The sequence below is a fragment of the Stegostoma tigrinum genome, chromosome 6 (genome assembly GCF_030684315.1).
Source record: "Stegostoma tigrinum isolate sSteTig4 chromosome 6, sSteTig4.hap1, whole genome shotgun sequence".
NCBI classification, from domain to species: domain Eukaryota; kingdom Metazoa; phylum Chordata; class Chondrichthyes; order Orectolobiformes; family Stegostomatidae; genus Stegostoma; species Stegostoma tigrinum.
Genome location: NC_081359.1, coordinates 67,031,819 through 67,052,151, shown reverse-complemented (window position 1 = coordinate 67,052,151; position 20,333 = coordinate 67,031,819). Strand labels below are relative to the sequence as shown.

At 40.1% G+C, this 20,333-nt stretch overlaps 1 protein-coding gene across 2 annotated transcripts in view; it reads right to left on the bottom strand.

Moving 5' to 3' along the window:
- Nucleotides 1–20,333, bottom strand: part of dync2h1 (dynein cytoplasmic 2 heavy chain 1) — a 541,347-nt gene that overhangs the window by 499,698 nt on the left and 21,316 nt on the right. For both annotated transcript variants that reach the window (XM_059646623.1, XM_059646624.1), the window contains exons 4-7: nt 20,184–20,322; nt 10,717–10,835; nt 7,135–7,279; nt 5,052–5,284 (exon numbers count right to left, since the gene is read on the bottom strand). In XM_059646623.1, coding sequence (XP_059502606.1) covers nt 5,052–5,284; nt 7,135–7,279; nt 10,717–10,835; nt 20,184–20,322 — 636 coding nt within the window. The remainder of the gene's footprint in view (nt 1–5,051; nt 5,285–7,134; nt 7,280–10,716; nt 10,836–20,183; nt 20,323–20,333) is intronic.

Genomic DNA, 20,333 nt, shown 5'->3' with positions numbered 1-20,333 from the left:
TGGAACTCCATCAACAAACACATTGAACTGGACCCGATATACAAACCACTGAAAAATAGAACTGGAAGTGATGCCAACCAGCCCTGCAAACCAAGGCATATAAATAACAGGTGGGACAGAATACCAACACTTCACCAGAGGCACACTGATGACGTTACCTAGCAGGGTGATAAAATGTCAGCAATCAAACACACTGATTTGGCAAACAAGTCTTCAACCTCACCTACAACCTGAACTACAAATCTCTCAAAAATTTTAAACTCTCCTCTCCATTTCCTAAGCTAGTTTACTCCTACTTTATGGTTTCCTTTTTTATAAAAATGCATGGACAGTAAGGAATAAATAGCAGAATTTATTCGACATTCTATTCCCTCTAAACACAGAGTGAATAGTATGGTAGCCACAATGAAACTTGGCTGTAAAATGGTCACAATTGGGAACTAAATAAGGCAGGTTGTAAATCCTACTGCAAATATCAGAAAAATAATCAAGGGTGAAGATAAGCTTTGGTGATTATGAATCAAATCACTTCCAGGGTAAGAGTTTCATGTTTTCTAAATGACGTGCAGGTGTTAAAGATTTTAAACATAAAATTAATAAAAATGAAAGGATTTAAGATTGGAGAGAAGTTGCATACAAGACACTTTACCATACCCCTGAAATCAACATTTATCTAAAATGCAGACATTAGACAAGATATATAAAAGGGAGAAAATTTTAACTGTAATTTCAACTTCCACATAGTTTTGGAACAGCAGAACATCAGGTGCAATAAAATGCATTCACGAGAATTCTCTGCAATTGTCTATGCCAGAATCAACACGAAGACATGCCATCTGGGATACAGCAATGAGTAATGAGCCAGATTCAGTTAACAGCCTAAGAGAGAGTGAAAATTTAGCCAATAGCAATCTATGGCAAACGGGCAAATCTGTTAAATCAGTTAAAAAAAAGAACAAATTAATGGGACATACATCAAATAGGAAATAAGGTGATTTCAGCCCAGTTTACACACCCCAGGGATGAAGAGCTCTACCTGCACTACCTGTCCCCTACCACCCCAAAAAATTTGGGTTGAATACAGAGGGCAGAAACAAATAAAACTAAATAAATTGCATGCAAAAATTAAAATCAGCTCCAGGAAAATCAGTGCAGGTGATTGCATAGTGGTACTGTCATGGACTAGTAATCCACCAGATGGAGTGCCTGGCATTGACTAAGGTACCAGAAATGACAACAGCAAAATCAGCTCCATCAATCCTGCAAAGTCCACCTTACCAATATCGAAGGGTTAATGCAAAAATTGGGAGAATCATTCCACAGCTTCACATCACTGGTAGGGAAAATATATGAAGAAAATTCTGAAGGAGAGATTTAATTGCCACTTGGAGAGACGAGGTTTGCTCAGTGATAGTCAGCATGGCTTTGTCAGACTGAGGTTACGCTAACAAATTTGATTGCTCTTTTTTAAGGAGGTGGCTAGGTGTGCAGGTGAGGGTAGTGCAGTTGGTATCATTGGTATAGATGTCAACAAAGTCTTTGGCAAGGTTCCACATGGGAGACTGATAAAGAATGTAAAAGCACATGGGATCTAAGGTAACCTGTCAAGTTATATCCAAGAGATAATGGGAATTGCAGACGCTGGAGAATCCGAGATAACAAAGTGTGGGGCTGGACGAACACAGCAGGCCCAGCAGCATCTCAGGAGCACAAAAGCTGACATTTTGGGCCTAGACCCTTCATCAGAAAAGTCGTTTGTGCTCCTAAGAAGTTATGTCCAAGATTGACTTAGAGGTAGAAGAAAGAGAATGGTGATAGCAGGCTGTTTTTCTGACTGAGGCTCGTGTCCAGTGGTGCACCAAGGAGACCAGAGCTAGATCCCTTATTCATCATGATATATATAAACAATATATGTAGTTGGGAACATGGGAGGGATGACAGTAAGCTTGTGGATGACACAAAGATTGGTTGGGTGGTTGACAGAGTGGAAGAAGCTCTGATGTTACAGGAGGATATAGACACCAACCGGTCAGATGGGCAAATTAGTTGCAGATGAAATTTAACCCTATTAAATGTGAGGTGCCACGCTTCGTAAGAAGTAACAGACAAGGGAGTGCCCAATGAATGGCAGGACACTAGGAAGCCCAGAGGAATCTACAGATCTCTGAAGGCAGCAGGACAGGTTAGTAGTGTAGTTAAGAAGGCATACAGGACAATTTCCCTTATTAGTTGTCGCAATATTATAACAGCAGAGAGGTTCTGTTGGAGTTGTACAGAAATTTGATTAAACCTCAAGTGAAATACGGTGTGCAGTTCTGGTTACCACACTATAGGCAGTATGTGATTGCACTGCACAAGGCGTGAAGGGATTCACCAAGATGCTCCCAAGGATGAAGCATTTTAGCTATGAAGAGAAGCTGTTTAAGCTTGGGTTGTCTTCATTAGGGACAAAAAATTGGCTGAGTTGGGAGCACTTCACTGCGATGTAAAAAATTATGAGGGGCAAGGACAGGGTGGATAAAAAGTTATTCCCCTTAGTTGAAGAGTACATAATGAGGGGGCATAACTTTAAGGAGAAAGACAGGAGGTTTAGAGGGGATTTAAGGAAATCGTTTTTCCTGGAGGATGGTGGGAATCTGAAATATTATCACATAACATCGCTTCATCACAGGCTCTACTGTTGATGTCACCTAGCATGGTGACGAAACTTCTCAACAAAAGCAAGCCAGCCCAGTGATCAAGTCAACAACTTCATCCACAACCCGAGCTCCAGATCTTTGCCCATACTTTTAAAAAATTTGAAATGTCCTAATATTCAATTTTTCAGATCTCTTCATTTTTTGCTTACTTGGAATGGAACATTCACAACCAGGGTCTAAGTGCCAAGAAACACGGTGTGAAGCTGGATGAATACAGCAGGCCCAGCAGAATCTTAGGAGCACGAAAGCTGACGTTTCGGGTCGAGACCTTTCTTCAGGTTTCACAGCGGGGTTAAAATTGTTACAGAGATAGTAGGAGCTGCCGATGCTGGAGAATCTGAGATAACACAATGTGAAGCTGGATGAACACAGCAGGCCAAGCAGCATTAGAGGAGCAGGAAAGTTGACGTTTTGGGTCGAGACCCTTCTTCATAAAATTGTTACAGAGATAGTAGGAACTGCCGATGCTGGAGAATCTGAGATAACACGGTGTAAAGCTGAATGAAGAAGGGTGATGATGAATGGTGTAAAGCTGGATGATAAAGCTCGAAACGCCAACTTTCCTGCTCCTCTGATGCAGCTTGGCCTGCTGTGTTCGTCCAGCTTCACACCTTGTTATCTCAGATTCTCCAGATTCGGCAGTTCCTACTATCTCTCTAAGTGCCAGAAAGTGGGTCCAGTATAGATTTTGAGTGTTTTTTTCAGTGCAGACTGTACTGTATTCTTCTGTATGGGACAGTTCTGTTTGCTGATGATTGCCCAATGTTCAGCACCATTATTGGCTCCACAGGTACTAAAGCAGTCTAAATCCAAATGCAACAAGACTTGGACAATATCTTGACTTGGGCTAACAAGTGGCAAGTAACATTTGTACTAGACAAGTGCCAGCAGTGACCATTTTCAACAACAGAACATTTGACCATTAACCCTTGATATTCAATGGCATTATCATAACTGAAAGCCCAGTATTAACATCCTGGGAGTTATCATTGACTAGAAGTTTAAATGGACTAGCCAATGAATACAGTGGCTACAAGAGCTGGACAGAGGCTAGGATTTCTGCAGTGAATAACTTACATCCTGATTCCTCAAAGTCTGTCCACCATCTACAAGGCACAACTCAGGAGTGTGATGCAATATTCTCCACTTCCATGAATGACTGATATCAAAATCAATGCAAAAATGTTTATAATTACATTTGGGAAAAAGATGGTGGTCATAGACAAGATGGAATTCGTGAAAACTAAGACAGGTGATAGCATCAATTGAAAGAATGAAAAGGAGGACTTATTAAATAATTACTTTGCATCATTATTTAAGTTACAGGAAGACACTAGAATGTGGACGGGAATACTAATAACAAATCAGGATTGGGGCTCATTGATGTAACCAAGTTAACACTGATGATGGAACAAACACTAAAACATGACAAATTGCCAAAACAGATGGTTTTCATGCAGAATTTTAAAGCAAGTTATTAAGTTTCTGGGTCAAAACATTGCACATCCCCTAACTATAACCTCTCAAAGCTCTCAGTTAAAAACCATTTCTTTATATTGGCAAAAAACGACTTGTGCAATTTAAGGAAAGTGACAGAGGGAAACCAGGAAATTATAACAGAGTTAAAAATGTGGTAGAGATTTGGATCTCTCTTCTGCAAACAGAAATTAGTGCATGATCAATTATTAATTTTTAAATCAGGTATTGAGGAATATGTTGTTAAGGCAAAATCAATGTCTTGCGGACGGGAATATCACTAACTAGAAGCTGAATTCGACCAGCTATACAAATACTGTGGCTGGAAGACAGCTGCAGCTGGCGCACAGTCACACCACCACTTGCAAGTTCTTTTCTAAGCCATTCACATTTAGATTTAGAACTATATCACTATTCCTACATTGTCACTGGACCAAAATACTCAAATTCCCCTCCTAACACCCACAGCGCTGGTACCACACATTGTGGACTGTGTTACATTAGGAAGGAAGCTCCCCACCACCTTCTTCAAGTGCAACTGGGGATGGGTAATAAATGCTAACCAGCAACACTCACATACCATAAACAAATAAAAAAATGTAGAACTAGACATGAAATCCTATGTTAAAAGTGTATGTTCAAAAATGCTGCAGCTCGTTTTGAATTTTAAACAGTCATAACTTCAATATTGAATAGATAGAGAAATACATACCTTACAGAAACCTGAAGAAAACATTCCACCATTTATCTGAGTACTGCATCGTGACTGCCTAGTTTAAGTCTTAAATGTATAGTAGTTTTCTTACAAGTTGCAATGTTTAAAGTAAAATCTTACAATTTTCAAAATAATCAAGAAAATCATTTATCATACTATACCTCTTCAAGACGTTTTGCAAGTTTAGCCAATGATTCTGGACAATATTTCTCACTTTTCCACTGGTGAGGAGTATATCGTCGCCAGAGATGTCCTGTCAGATGATCACAGGCTGCCACCCACTGTTCAGAGATGGTGATTCCAGATCTGAGGCTCTCTTTCACAGTGTGGAAAGGATCCCCCCATAAATTTAACTGCATTAGGGTTTTCTGAACAAATCTACCCAAGGCATTTCCTAGAGAAAAGGAATTAGAAGGAATTAAAGTTTTGTAAACATTATTATTTTCAAACATCAGTAACAAATGCATAACCCACTATAACAACCTAATATCCAAATTGCTTAACATCAAAACTTTGTGTAGCAGTTAGATGGCAGGATAGCTGGAAAGATGTCACATATCCTCAAGCTACCATACATATGCAACACATGGGAGCACTAATCACTGATACATTGCAGAGATAATGTTGAATACTTTGACCCTGACTTGGAAATCAAATACAAAATCGACTAAATGTAATGTAGGGGCAATTACATCATCTAAATGTAAGCTTCCTTTCCCTCCATGAATGCTGCCTGACCCACTGTGATCTCCAGCACTTTTTGTTTTCAGTCTCAAATTGACTATGTTCCAATGTGCAATGCAATAGAGCAACAAGATACAGGGCTTACACCTTGTAAATAATACTCATTAAGTTTTGCCACATCACCAACTTAATTTTTGGATGTGCAGAACGGAAGCTGGGATCTTCTCACTCAGGAGGAGGCAAACAATTGCAAACCTAACACATTCCAGACTGCTTTCAAGCACTGACTATGATGACATGCCCACATTTTATGCACGTTTTAACCAGACAATCCACAACAGCATTAGAAAATGTACTCTTGCAGGGAATCAGAAACATTTATTCGCCTAACAGTAATGTACATCATTGTAACTCAGTTTAGTTACTCACAGAAATGGCTGGGAATTTGTTACTTTGACAAATTATATCATTAAATTCAGAATAAAAATGATAATGTAGAAACATTCATCATTTAAAGTTTTCCAAGGACATGTAGAGAAAAATATTTTCAATACAGATATGCACTACATTTTCATGGCATCAAAATTCTGCAACTTTTAGGGTGTATAACCAATCATATCTAAGTAGTATTTCATTAACATATTAAACTAGGCCTTGAGATCATATTCCTGAGTATTTAAATAGAAATGCATATTCAGGACAAAGTCAGAGATTATTTAATAAGCAAATAGATTGTAAAATGTACAGTGAATTTTGTCATTTGGTAGCACTCCCCTCTCTGAGACACAAAGAACCAGGTTCAAGTCCCAGTCCAAGGTTTAGGCCCAAATATCACAGCTCACATTCCAGTCCAGTACTGAGGGAGTACTGGCATTGTTGGAGGCACTTTTTATTTTAAATGAGACATTAAACCAAAGTCATATCTGCTTTATTCATGGATATAAAAAATCCCACAGCACTATTTCAAAGAAGAGCAGTAAAGCTTTCCCCAGTGACCTGGTCACTATTTATTCCTTAATTAGCATTACAAATAATTAGTTCCAAAGAAGAATAACATTGGATAGCAAAACATTAACTCTGTTTTTCTCACCACAGATGCTGCCAGACCTACTGAGTCTCTGCAGCATTTACTCTGTTTATTTCAGTCTTCCAGCATCCACAATGTTTTACTTATATTCACAAGGAACATATTGTGTTGTTACAACATTTCCAGTGTAGGAACTTGTTATGCACAAATTGAACACAATTTGCGTATTATAAGTAACTTGAGCTTAAAAGTACTTTTTTCGCTGTAAGGTGCTTTGAAAAGTTTGATATTCTTGAAAGGGGCGATAGAAGAAGGGTCCTGACCCAAAATGTCAGTTTTCCTGCTCCTCTGATGCTGCATGGCCTGCTGTGCTTCACACTGTGTTGTCTCAGAAATCTACATCCTTTTTTGTTAGCTCTGAGACACTTGGAGAACATTTAGATATGCCCCATTAAAAAAAATGGACAGTCCAAACTTGGATAAAGTCTGTATGTGCCTGTACCACTGGTTATCTATTCTTTCAAGGACAATACCTATGACATCCAGCAGATGGCGCATTCGTGACTCTGGGTAAAAATCATGCTCAGTTTGTCTCCATACATCATCCAAAGTATCACGAGTACTCTCAACTAAATCCACAACATCGGCTAAAGAAAGAGCATCCAAATTGTTGTACTGCTAAGAAAGCAAACAAGAGAGAAATAAAGTTAAAGGAAATCACATATTTGTACTATGCTGAACTGGCCGCAAACTTTAAGCGGCATTTCAATAGCATAATCCAGATAGATCTAGAGTATGCAGCTAAACAGAAGAAACACTTGCGTGAAGTCAATAAAAGCACCAAACTAGATATATACATCACATTTGAGAAGTAAAAAGATTTTTTCCAAGTAGATGAAAAGCAATTCCAAAACAAAAACTGATCAGCATTTAGCCAAAAGCCACATGCTCTAACACAAATTATTTCCTCAACTAGAGATAATACGAACTGCAGATGTTGGAGTCAGTGTAGAATTAGAGGAACACAGCAGGAAAATTGCCATTTCGGGTCAGGATCCCCTAGCCCGAAATGTCAACTTTCCTGTTCCTCTGATGCTGCCTGGCCTGCTGTGTTCCTTCAGCTCCACATTGTGTTATCTATTTCCTCAACTAGTTCAGTTTGGTGATTAAACTTTCAATCTACAAGTTTCAAGAGGGACCATTTTGGGAACAGTGATCATAATTTCTTAAGTTCAGCAATAGTTATGAATAAGGATAAAACTGATCCTCAGGCGAATGTGCTAAATTGGAGGAAGGCTTATTACAAAATTGTTTAGTAGGAACTGGAAAAATTAGATTGGCTGTAGCTGTTTGGGCAAATGCACATCTAATATGTAGGAATCTTTTAAATGCCAGTTGATCAGAGTTCAGGATTAACATGTTCCTGTGAGAATGAAAGATAAGGATGGCAAAATTTTGGATCCCTTGATGACAAGAGATATTGTCAGATTAGTCAAAAATTAAAAGGAAGCATATGTATGGTTTAGTAAACTGAAATCAGATAAGCCCATGAGGAATATAAAGGAAGCAGAAAAGAACTGAAACAAGGAATTAGGAGGGTGAAAGGGGCCATGTAATGTCCTTGCCAATAGGCTTAAGGAGAATCCCAAGTCATTTGATACATACACTAAGAGCAAGAGTGTAACTAGGCAAAGAGTGAGTCCACTCATGGACAAAGGAGGGTCTTTATGCATGGAGCTACAGGAAGTAGATGACATCCTTAATGAGTACTTTCCTTTAGTATTCACCAAAAAGAAGGGCATGGATAATGGTAAGATTACGATGGGTTTAATGATATTCTAGGAATGCCATTATTAAGAAGGAGGTCGTGTTGGATATCTTGAAAAACATTAAGGTAAGTAAGTCTCCAAGGCCTGATGGGATCTATCCCAGGTTACTGACAGAGGCAAAGGAGGAGATTGCTAGGGCCTTGACAGTGATCTTTGTAACTTCTTTTACCACAGGTGAGGTCCCAGAGGACTGGAGAATAGCCAATGTTGTTCCTTTGTTTAGGAAGGTTAACAGGGAAAATCCAGGAAATTATATGTTACGGAGCCTTATATCAGTGGTCAGCAATTTATTGGAGAAGTTTCTTAGGGACAGGAATTACCCTTATTTGGAAACGAATGGACTTATTAGGGATGATCAACATGGTTCTGTGCTGCAGAGATCTTCTCTCACAAATTTGATTGAGTTTTTAAGAAAGTGACAGGGGTTATTGATGAGAGCAGGACAGTGAATGTTGCCCACATGGGCTTTAGTAAAGCATTTGACAAGATGCCTCATGGTAAGCTGGTCCAGAAGATTAAGTCAAATGAGATCCATGCTGAATTGGTAAGCTGGATCTGAAATTGGTTTCGTCTAGAAGACTGAGTATGTGGAGGACTTTTTTTTTGACTAAAGTTCTGTGATCAGTGCTGTTCCACAAGGACCGGTGCTGGGACCTCCATTGTTTGCAATTTATATAAACAATTTGGATGAAAATGAAGGTGGTCTGATTAGTAAGTTTGCAGATGACATAAAAATTGGTGGTATTGTGGATAGTGATGAAGGTTGTCAAAGGATACAGCAAGATATAGATCAGTTGGAATGTTTGACAAGAAAAAGGAAGATGGAGCATTATTAGACTTTGGTTCAGCCATACTTAGAATATTGTATTCATTTCTGGTTGCCACATCAGAGAAAGGATGTAGAGGCTTTGAAGCGGATGCGGAAATGGCTCACCAGGATGATGCCTGGATTACAGTGTATGAGCTACAAGGAGAGGCTAGAAAATTTTGATTTTTTTTTCTGGAGCAGCAGAGGCTGAGGGGAGACTTGATAGAAATCTATAAAATAATGAGATGCATACATTCTGATCGTCAACTCTATCTTTTTCCCAGAGTTGAAGTGTCTAAAACAAGGGGGCATCCATTAAGGTGAGAGGGAGTTAATTCAAAAGGAGATGTGAGGGATAAGTTTTTTTTACACAGCAAGTAGTTGGAGTCTGGAATGAGCTGCCAGTGGTGGTGATGGAAGCAGATACAATAGGGGCATTTAAGGGACTTTTAGATAAGCACATGAATATGTAAAGAATGGAGCAATATGGAACAAGGGCAGGCAGAAGGAATTAGTTTAATTTGGCATCATGTTCAGTACAACATCATGGGCCAAAGGGCCTGTGCAATTGTTCTTTTTTTTATTCTATGTTCTAAGGAGTTCAATGCAGACAAGTGTTAGGTCATGCAAATTGGCAGTTCAAAAGCAAAATGAAGGTATGCAGGAAATGGCAGGACCCTTAGAAACATTCATATTCAGAGATCTTCAGGTGAAAGTCCATAACTCCCTGAAAGTGGCAGCACAAGTGAATAAGGTGGTAAAGAAGGCATGCAGCATGCTTGCCTTCATTGGTCGGGACATTGAGTATTAAAGTGGTAAGTCATGTTGCAGCTGCATAAAACTTTAGGCTACATTTTGAGTATTGTGTGCAATTCTGGTCACCACACGATAGGAATGACGTGGAGCCTTTGGAAAGGGTGCAAACAATGTTTACCAGGATGTTATCTGCAGTGGAGTAAATTAACTATCAGGAGAGATTGGATAAACTTGGATTGTTTCGCTTAGGGGTCGGAGGCTGAACTATATAATATTATGAGGCACGGATAGGGTGTACAGTCAGAGACTTTTTCCCCAAAGTGGAAATGTCAAAGACTAGGGAGCATAAGATTAATGTGAGAGGGGCAAAGTTTAAAGATAATGTTCAAGGAAAGTTTTTTTTAAGAGAAGGTGATAGGTGCCTGGAATGCACTGCCAGGGAGGTGACAGAAGCAGATATGATATGTGAAAAAAACACTTAGACAGACACTTGATTAGGCAATGGATAGTGGGATACAGACCATGTGCAGGTAGATGAGGTTAATTTAGAATGGCAATATAGTCAGCTCAGACATGGTGTGTCAAAGAGCCTTTTCTTGTGCTGTACTGTTCGATTTTTGCATTTTCTATTACACTGGCATCAAATCTTAGATAAAAAGATATAAAGCATGCTTTTTTTTAATGACTATTTAGACAGCAAAGGTTTTTGGTATAAAACAAACCTGTGCAATTGTTTGAAATAATTCTTCAAAATGCTGGGCTCTTTCTTTTCTGTCTGGTTTATCATCATTTGCAGCAACTTCTGCCCAGAACTGAAATTCATCACTTGGTTCCAAAATTCCTTTCAAAGTAAACATAAAATGTTTATGTAACATCATTACTAATTAGCAATACCTGCAGCAGATTTCTTAATGATTACCTGCTTTACAAAACTATTGCTTTTGAATTTTGCTCATTGTGCACTTACGTCAGCAAGCAACAAAGATGATCCCTCTCCATCAATGCTACATCATAAAAGAATCACAAACCTTCACTAATATTCAATTTCTTTCAACAGGGCGAGGCAATCCAAGAATAGTAGGGGCAAACTCTCAATTCAAGCAGTAAAAATCAAAGAAAGATAGTAGTAAGAGGACAGAAACTCTAATGTGAAAACCAATTTCAACAACTTTAGTTATGAGACTATAACTGAGCAGTTTGAACATCCACTTTTTCTTTATTTGGTTGAAGCATGTTTCCGACACAGTGAATTCTTGTCCTCCTCCCCACAATTTCGTAAAATTTTTGAAACCAAAACCCACGTCTTCATTTTCTACAATATTTGGATTAACATAATTGAGGTCTAAGCAGTCCTTCTGATTAAAGTGAATTGCTTCACCACCAACGTGCAGAAAGCTCAATCTGCTTTCTGCTAATTTACACCATTCTGGACATAGGTGATATACTGGATAAGTCAAGTCGAACTGGATAGGCAATATGTTGATATGTAACACCCTTTTCAAGAGCTTTCAGCTCTTTTGCCTGTTAACAGTTCCTTAGGACAAAATGGCCAGATTTTTGCTCCACTTGTCCATTTTTTTTTTAGGAAATAAGATAAAAATTTAATGGGGCCCTTTACAAAGCCTAAATGTGACTGGAATAGAGCAGACCTTGCAGTCTTCAAGCATTATGTATCACTGTAAAAAGTATGCGGCATTGACACTCCTGCCTTCAGACTGTGCACAGTGCTAACAGTTCAACCTTCAGATAACATCCAGCAATAACACTCATGTCTTCAGACAATCCATATCAACAATACTCCTGAGCTTAGGCAATGGTGCCAATAATCACTAACTTGCTAATATTGAATGTGGTAGCACATGGGCTCAGTTTATCCCTAAGGAATCAATAATTCATGAAGCTTATGTGAAGATGGAGTAGATAATTTCTTCTCTGTGGTACTGACAGTGGAATAATTTGGGTTGCAGAAATCAGATGCTCAGTTCAGTAAGGGAAGTCATGGTGTGAATCTGTAACATAGCTTTGACTAGGATTCACACACACATTTATGAAATTGAAGTTACTGAGCTGGCAATGGTTGCTTTGAAAGATTTCAATGAATGGAACAATCACTATTGCCACTGCAGAAGTGACAGAGCACTTTATAGCTTCCTCCGGCTGTCTGGAAATTATATTAACTTGCAACAGTCATGGGTATCTTACCAAAAGGAACTCTTCACCATTGACACAGTAAATGATGAGCATCTGTGGACTATGCTCCAAAGATATGGATGACAAGGGAAATTTTATCACAATCTTGGGAGTTCTTCTTGAAAACAAGGCTACAATTTGCTTCAGTGGGATATTGAAACAGATGGGGACAAACAAGGCTGTATGATGACTCCATACTGTTTTAAAACCTACTGGCAATCTCTACTCACCTCAAAGATCAAGTGCACTCCAGTGTTAGTTATGATTACTGCCTAAATGGAAAGCTCTTTAACATTATCCAATCCAGTGTTAAAACTAAACTAACCACCATAGATATACACAATCTATGGTTTATCGGTGACTGCCACTGTACAAGACACTCACATTGCCTTCAATTCTGCATATAGGAAGCTTAGCTAAATCTTGAATTCTGCTTTACAACAATAGCCCATACCACAATTCTTTGAAGTTTGCATCACACATAGATAGGATGGTTAAAAAGACATTTGGCATGCTTGCCTTAATTGCTCAGACCTTTGAGTATAGGAGTTAGAAAATCATGTTGAGGTTGCATAGGCCATTGGTGAGGTCTCTTCTGGAATCTTGTGTCCAGCTCTGGTCGTCCAATTATAGGAAGGATATTATTAAGCTGGAGAGGGTTCCAAAGAGAATAACCAGGATGTTGCCGGGTATGGGAGGTTTGAGGTGTTAAAAAAAAGCTGGATAGGCTAGGGCCTTTTTCCACTGGAGCGTAGGAGTTGTGAGGTGACATTATTGAAGTTTATAAAATCGTGAGAGGTATAGATATGGTTAATGGTAGGTGCCTTTTCCCTCGGATGGGGAATTTCAAGACTAGGGGACACATTTTTGAGGTGAGAGGGAAGAGTTTTAAAAAAGACATGGGGGATAATTTTTACACAAAGGGTAGTTCACATGTGGGATGAACTTCCTGAGGAAGTATTGGAAGTGGTTATAATTGGATAAGTTCATGATCAGGAGAAGTTTGGAGGGATATGGGCCAAGAACAGGCAGGTAAGACTAGTTTAGTTCGGGAATAAAAACCCAAAGAACTGCAGATTCTGTAAATCAGGAACAAAAACAAAGTTTCTGGGAAAGCTCAGCAGGACTGGCAGCATCTTTGAAGAAAAAAAACAGAGTTAACGTTTCGGGTCTAGTGACCCATCCAACTCCAGCTCCTCGGAAACCGCATGAGGGAACTGGAGCTGGAACTGGATAAGCTTCAGATCATTCGAGAGGCCAAGGGGATAATTGAGAGGAGTGACAGGGAGGTAGTCACACCTCAGGTACAGGAAAAAGGTAGATGGGTTACAGTCAGGGAACAGAAAGGGAACAGGCAGACAGAGCAGGGATCCCCTGTGGCCGTTCCCCTCAATAACAAGTATACCATTTTGGGGTACAGGTCTCTGGCACAGAACCTGTCCCTGTTGCTCAGAAGGGAAAGGGGGAGAGGACGACAGCGTTAGTCATTGGGGGCTCCATAGTTAGGGGGGCAGATAGGAGATGCTGTGGGAAAGAGAGAGACTCCCGGTTGGTGTGTTGCCTCCCAGGTGCCAGGGTCCGTGATGTCTCAGATAGTGTTTTCGGGATCCTTAAGGGGGAGGGGGAGCCACCCCAAGTCGTGGTCCACAGAGGCATCAATGACATTGGTGGGGAAAGGGTTGGGAATGTAAGGCAGAAATTCAAGGAGCTAGGGTGGAAGCTTAGAGCTAGAACAAGCAGAGTTGTTATCTCTGGCTTGTTACCCGTGCCACGTGCTAGCGAGGCGAGGAATAGGGAGAGACAGCAGTTGAACACGTGGCCACAAGGATGGTGCAGGAGGGAGGGATTCAGATACCTGGATAACTGGGGCTCATTCTGAGGTAAGTGGGACCTCTACAAATGGGATGGTCTACACCTGAACCAGAGGGGTACCAATATCCTGGGAGGGAAATCTGCTAATGCTCTTCAGGAGGGTTTAAACTAATTCAGCAGAGGGGTGGGAACCTGAGTTGAAGCTCCAGTGTACAGGAGGTTGAGAGTAGTGAGGTCATGAATAAGGTTTCAAGGTTGCAGGAGTGTACTGGTAGGCAGGATGGTAGTTAGAGGTGTGTCTACTTCAATGCCAGAATAAGGTAGGTGAATTTGAAGCATGCGTTGGTACCTGGGACTTCGATGTTGCGGCCATTTCGGAGACATGGATAGAGCAGAGACAGGAATGGTTGTTGCAGGTTCTGGGGTTTAGATGTTTCAGTTAGATCAGGGCAATTGGTAAAAGAGGTGGAGGTGTAGCATTGTTAGTCAAGGACAGTATTATGGTGGCAGAAAGGACGTTTGATGAAGACTCGTCTACTGAGGTAGTATGGGCTGAGGTTAGAAACAGGAAAGGAGAGGTCACCCTGTCGGGAGTTTTCTATAGGCCTCCGAAAAGTTCCAGAGATGTAGACGAAAGGATTGCAAAGGTGATTCTGGATAGGAGCTAAAGTAACAGGGTCGTTGTTATGGGGGACTTTAATTTTCCAAATATTGACTGGGGATGCTATAGTTCGAGTGCTTTAGATGGGTCAGTTTTTGTCCAATGTGTGCAGGAGGGTTTCCTGACACAGAATGTAGATAGGCCAACGAGAGGCAAGGCAACATTGGATTTGGTTGGGTAACGAACCAGGCCAGGTATTAGAATTGGAGGCAGGTGAGCACTTAGGTGATAGTGATCACAGTTCGGTTACATTTACTTTATTGACAGAAAGGGATATGCATATACCGCAGGGCAAGAGTTATAGCTGGGGGAGAGGCAATTATGAGGCAATTAGGCAAGATTTAGGATGCATAGGATGGGGAAGGAAACTGCAGGGGCTGGGCACAATTGAAATGTGGGGCTTATTCAAGGACCAGCTACTGCGTGTCCTTGATAAGTATGTACTTGTCAGGCAGGGAGGAAGTGGTCGAGCAAGGGAACCATGGTTTACTAAAGAAGTTGAATCTCTTGTCAAGAGGAAGAAGGAGGCTCATGTAAAGATGAGGTGTGAAGGCTCAATTAGGGTGCTTGAGAGTTACAAGTTAGCCAGGAAGGGCCTAAAAAGAGAGCTAAGAAGAGCCAGGAGGGGACATGAGAAGTTTTTGGCAGGTAGGATCAAGGAAAACCCTAAAGATATGTCAGGAACAAAAGAATGACTAGAGTGAGATTAGGGCCAGTCAAGGATGGTAATGGGAAGTTGTGCATCGAGTCCAAAGAGATAGGAGAGGCACTAAATGAATATTCTTGGTCAGTACCCTCACATGAAAAAGACAATGTTGTCAAGGAGGATACTGAGATACAGGCTATTAGACTTGACAAGATTGAGGTTCATAAGGAGGAGGTGTTAGCAATACTGGAAAGTGTGAAAATAGGTAAGTTCCCTGGGCCGGATGAGATTTATCCTAGGATTCTCTGGGAAGCTAAGGAGGAGATTGCAGGGCCTTTGATTTTGATGTCGTCATTGTCTACAGGAACAGTGTCAGAAGACTGGAGGAAAGCAAATGTTGTCCCCTTGTTCAAGAAGGGGAGTAGAGACTATCCTGGTAATCATAGGCCAGTGAGCCTTACTTCAGTTGTGGGTAAAGTGTTGGAAAAGATTATAATACATAGGTTTTACTATGATCTGGAAAGGAATAATTTGATTGGGGATAGTCAACACGGTTTTCTGAAGGGTAGGTCGTGCCTCAAAAACCTTATTGAGTTCTTTGAAAAGGTGACCAAACAGGTGGATGAAGGTAAAGTGGTTGATGTGGTGTATATGGATTTCAGTAAAGCGTTTGATAACGTTCCCCACGGTAGGCTATTAGAGAAAATATGGAGGCATGGGATTGAGGGTGATTTAGCGGTTTGGATCAGAAATTGGCTAGCTGTAAGGCGACAGAGGGTGGTGGTTGATGGGAAATGTTCATCCAGGATTTCAGTTACTAGTGTTGTACCGCAAGCATCTGTTTTGAGGCCATTGCTGTTTGTCATTTTTTATAAATAACCTGGATGAGGGCGTAGAAGGATGGATTAGTGAGTTTGCGGATGACACTAAAGTCGGTGGAGTTGTGGATAGTGTGAAAGGATGTTGCAGGTTACAGAGGGACATAGATAAGCTGCAGAGCTGGGCTGAGAGATAGCAAATGGAGTTTCATGTGGAAAAGTGTGAGGTGATTCACTTTGGAAGGAGTAACAGGAATACAGAGCACTGGGCAAATGGTAAGATTCTTGGTAGTGTGGATGAGCAGAGATATCTCAGTGTCCATGTGCATAGATCCCTGAAAGTTGCCACCCAGGTTGATAGGGTGGTTAGGAAGGCGTATGGTGTGTTAGGTTTTATTGGTAGAGGGATTGAGTTTCGGAGCCATGAGGTCATGTGCAGCAATACAAAACTCTGGTGTGGCCGCACTTGGAGTACTGCGTGTAGTTCTGGTCACCACATTATAGGGAGGATGTGGAAGCATTGGAAAGGGTGCAGAGGAGATTTATCAGGATGTTGCCTATATGGAGGGAAGGTCTAACGAGGAAAGGCTGAGGGATTTGAGGCTGTTTTCATTCGAAAGAAGAAGGTTAAGAGATGACTTAATAGAGACATACAAGGTGATCAGAGGATTAGATAGGGTGAACAGTGAGAGCCTTTTTTCCCAGATGGTGATGGCTAGCACGAGGAGACATAGCTTTAAATTGAGGGGTAATAGATATAGGACAGATATCAGAGGTAGGTTCTTTACTCAGAGAGTAGTAAGGGTGTGGAATGCTCTGCCTGCAACTGGAGTAGACTTGCCAAGTTTAAGGGCTTTTAAATGGTCATTGGATAAACATATGGATGATAATGGAATAGTGTAGGTTAGATGGGCTTCAGCTTGGTTTCACAGGTCGGCATAACATCGAGGGCCGAAGGGCCTGTACTGCGCTGTAATGTTCTATGTTCCGTGTTCTATGACCTGAAATGTTAACTCTTTTTTCCTTCAAAGATGCTGCCAGACCAAGTTTAGTTTGGGATTATGTTTTGCATAGACAGGTTGGACCGATCAGCCTACTTCCATGCTGAATGACTCTATGATGATATGATCTCACACTTGGTCAGCTACTTCGCGTCTCATATACGTGGGAGACTCCAGAACAGTGCAGCACTCCCCAGGACTTGGCAGCCAACTATCTCAAAAGGGCCACCACTGCCAAAGAGATGCAACTTTGATCAGCTACACCAGCTCAGCCTTTTACAAAGTCAGGCACCAAGGGTTTGTCCATTATGCAGATCCCAGAATGACATTATTACTGAACAAGTCAGATTCCAGACTGAAACCTGACTCGCTAGGTCTTGTTTTAATTTGTTTTGTTTTTAACCAAGCGCTCTCTCTGACTGAAACATAAGCACACAATGATGCAGATTTTGCTTTCACATTAAAACAAAAAAAATTACAAAAGAAATGAAGATAAAATAGAATAAACAATCTATTTATAACACAAATTCAAAGTTGTATTTTTTAAACACACTGAAAAAAGTATAATCCAATAAATCCAAAAACCCTCTTTTCTAAACTGAAAAGAAAATGCATTGACTTTTATATAATATCTAAAATATAATCCTGGTACAGTACACAAAAAAAACTACTTCTGTTGTACTCACACCAGAGCCCCAGCTCTGAAATCTCAGTTGAAGTAATTTGTTATTTGAATTCATAGAGACTGGAACTGCAGATAGCATCTTCCAGGAGCTTTTCATGCTTTGTCAAGGTTTTATTCCAATACTTCTGATCTCAGATTAACATGAACTCCTTACTCTAAGGTAATCTAGTTTCACTACATCCTTCCCTTCTTGAGAGCAATGGTCTACACAGCGGTTTTCACTTAAGTATTTTGCAGGACCGCTCAAAACTCAGCAAAACTTAAAACCAATCTCCCTCTCTAATCTATAAATGTTTCCCTTGCACTTAAAAAATCTTCTCCTGACGTTGTAAACTGGAGCTTTTTTAAAACAAATCTGTTCAAAAAAAAATTCTAAACTTAGACCTCAAAAGCTATTTTAAAAGAAATCACAATAACTGGTAAGCAATTCTCTAGCAAATTATAAACTTCAGACACACAGCAAATCCACATGCTATTAACTCAAAAATCAAAAATCCAAATTTACAACAAATTATATAAATCACAGCATTTACATCACGCTACAAAGACAATCAAAGTTAACAAGAAACCTTCTACACATAGCAGTTGCTGTCACCACACTCCTCCACAGCAGTGAGATCTGGACTGTGTATGAGCAATACATAAGAATGTGAGAGAAATTCCAACCACGTCTCTGCCATATATTCTGCATTCAATGGAAGGGCCATCAAATAAAAGCCAGCTCCACAAATATTGGGAAAAACTCTTGCAAAATCAAGTCTGACAGACAGAAAACTGTTTTCAGAGTGTCAAAAATGGTGATCTTCGCATAAGGTCTTGCTTTCTAAATTGTTAAATGGTCCAAAATTTTGTGCAGATAAAGCAAAGGCTTCATAGGCATTCTGTAGTTCTACTTGAAGCGCAGTAAACATTAATTTTAAGTACTGGGTGGAGTTCATTACCAATTGCTCAGCACAGCAAAAATGTGTCATGAGGCTGCATCATGCTTTGAGTCCCAAAATCTTAACAATGGGGCAGAGCTACATACAGGATACAAAGCAAACACATTATACCAAATCCCACAGTCTCAGTGGATGCCCTGTCTTATCTGACCAAACATCAGTGAGAACCAGCCTGTTCAATTACACGAAGACCTGCAGCAGAAAGCCACAACCCTGAATTGATGTCATACACAAATTTAGGGACGGCAAACAATGACGAGAAAGTGTGAAGATGAGTCATTTTCTCAGCAGATGTTGCATTAGTGTTTGTGTACTCGCTCAGCTTACTTCAGCCTGTGAAAGGTATTGGAAATCTGCCAAACTGTTATTATTTCCCTGCATCTCAATTCTATCAACTCTCATAGTTTGAAACAATGCGATTAGATCACTCTTTGTTCATATTGCCTGTGTTCTACTTATTTCTGTGACATGGTCAAGGTCGATAAGCAGCAAAATAGCTGGGATAGACATCTTTTAAATGCATGTGAAGTGTACTGGGGACTATGCTACAGGGCTTCAGCAGGTACCTGCAATTCACTTGTCCAAGATTCCAAAAGAAATCACATTTTGTATGAAGCAGAACACTGAAAACCCTTTTCAAAATTGGTCGCCACTGAGGAGTATGAAATTACTTTATATCTTATGATGTTGCCTCATTCAAAATCTTCACAATCTCCTCAGTCTGTTGCACTGACAAAATTTTATGTATGCACTCTGGTAACTTTTCCCATTTGACTACTGACATGCATATCCTTGAGTAATGGAGCTTTGCATTATACATAAGTATTGTCCATCAGTGACAGTTTTCACTCCACACTAGGGCCTAGCCTGGCCTTGCAACAGAATTCTCTACTTTCAGGTTGACAATTTTCACCCAGTGCAAGGGCTGCACATCAAATCTCATTTGCAGCATATAGCACTATTTCCCATTTTTATAATCACATAAAATGCTTTCCACAGATAAAAGTCTGCTAGAAAAATAAAACAAACACTACATTTCTGTAGATGTCCGTGCACCCTCTCTGGCAAAGAAGTTGATTTTATCTGAAACCCTCAAACTGAGAAAAACAGAAAATTTTGAATGAAGTAAAAAGGAAAACTTTGGGGAGGGGAATAAAAGGGCACGCACCGAAGGACAACATGCACACAATTAAACAAGTTGTTTTTAGTCTATTCTACTATGATAGGATGAAAGTTAATAGAAAGGAAGGAGATAGAAAGGCATTGAAAGTTTTCTGCCTAAATCTAACCTTGAATGGGTTAGTGTCTCCAACAATCATGGTCAAGTATTACCTAATTCATAACATTCGCAAACAGGAAGTTGTAAAAATCTGAAAGAGAAATGTATATGCTAAACCCTTTAAACGCAGTTTAAATGTGATATCAAGTTTCAAACCTGAAGTGTCGTGTTCACTGCCAAATTTGCTTCCGCTGCGGCTATGATCTGAGTGCCTTACAATGGATCCCAGACCTGCTTCAAGTTGAGTGAGTAAATTCTGCAGTTTGGGATCAAAATTTTTACTCCATTTCTCATCCTAAAATTAAA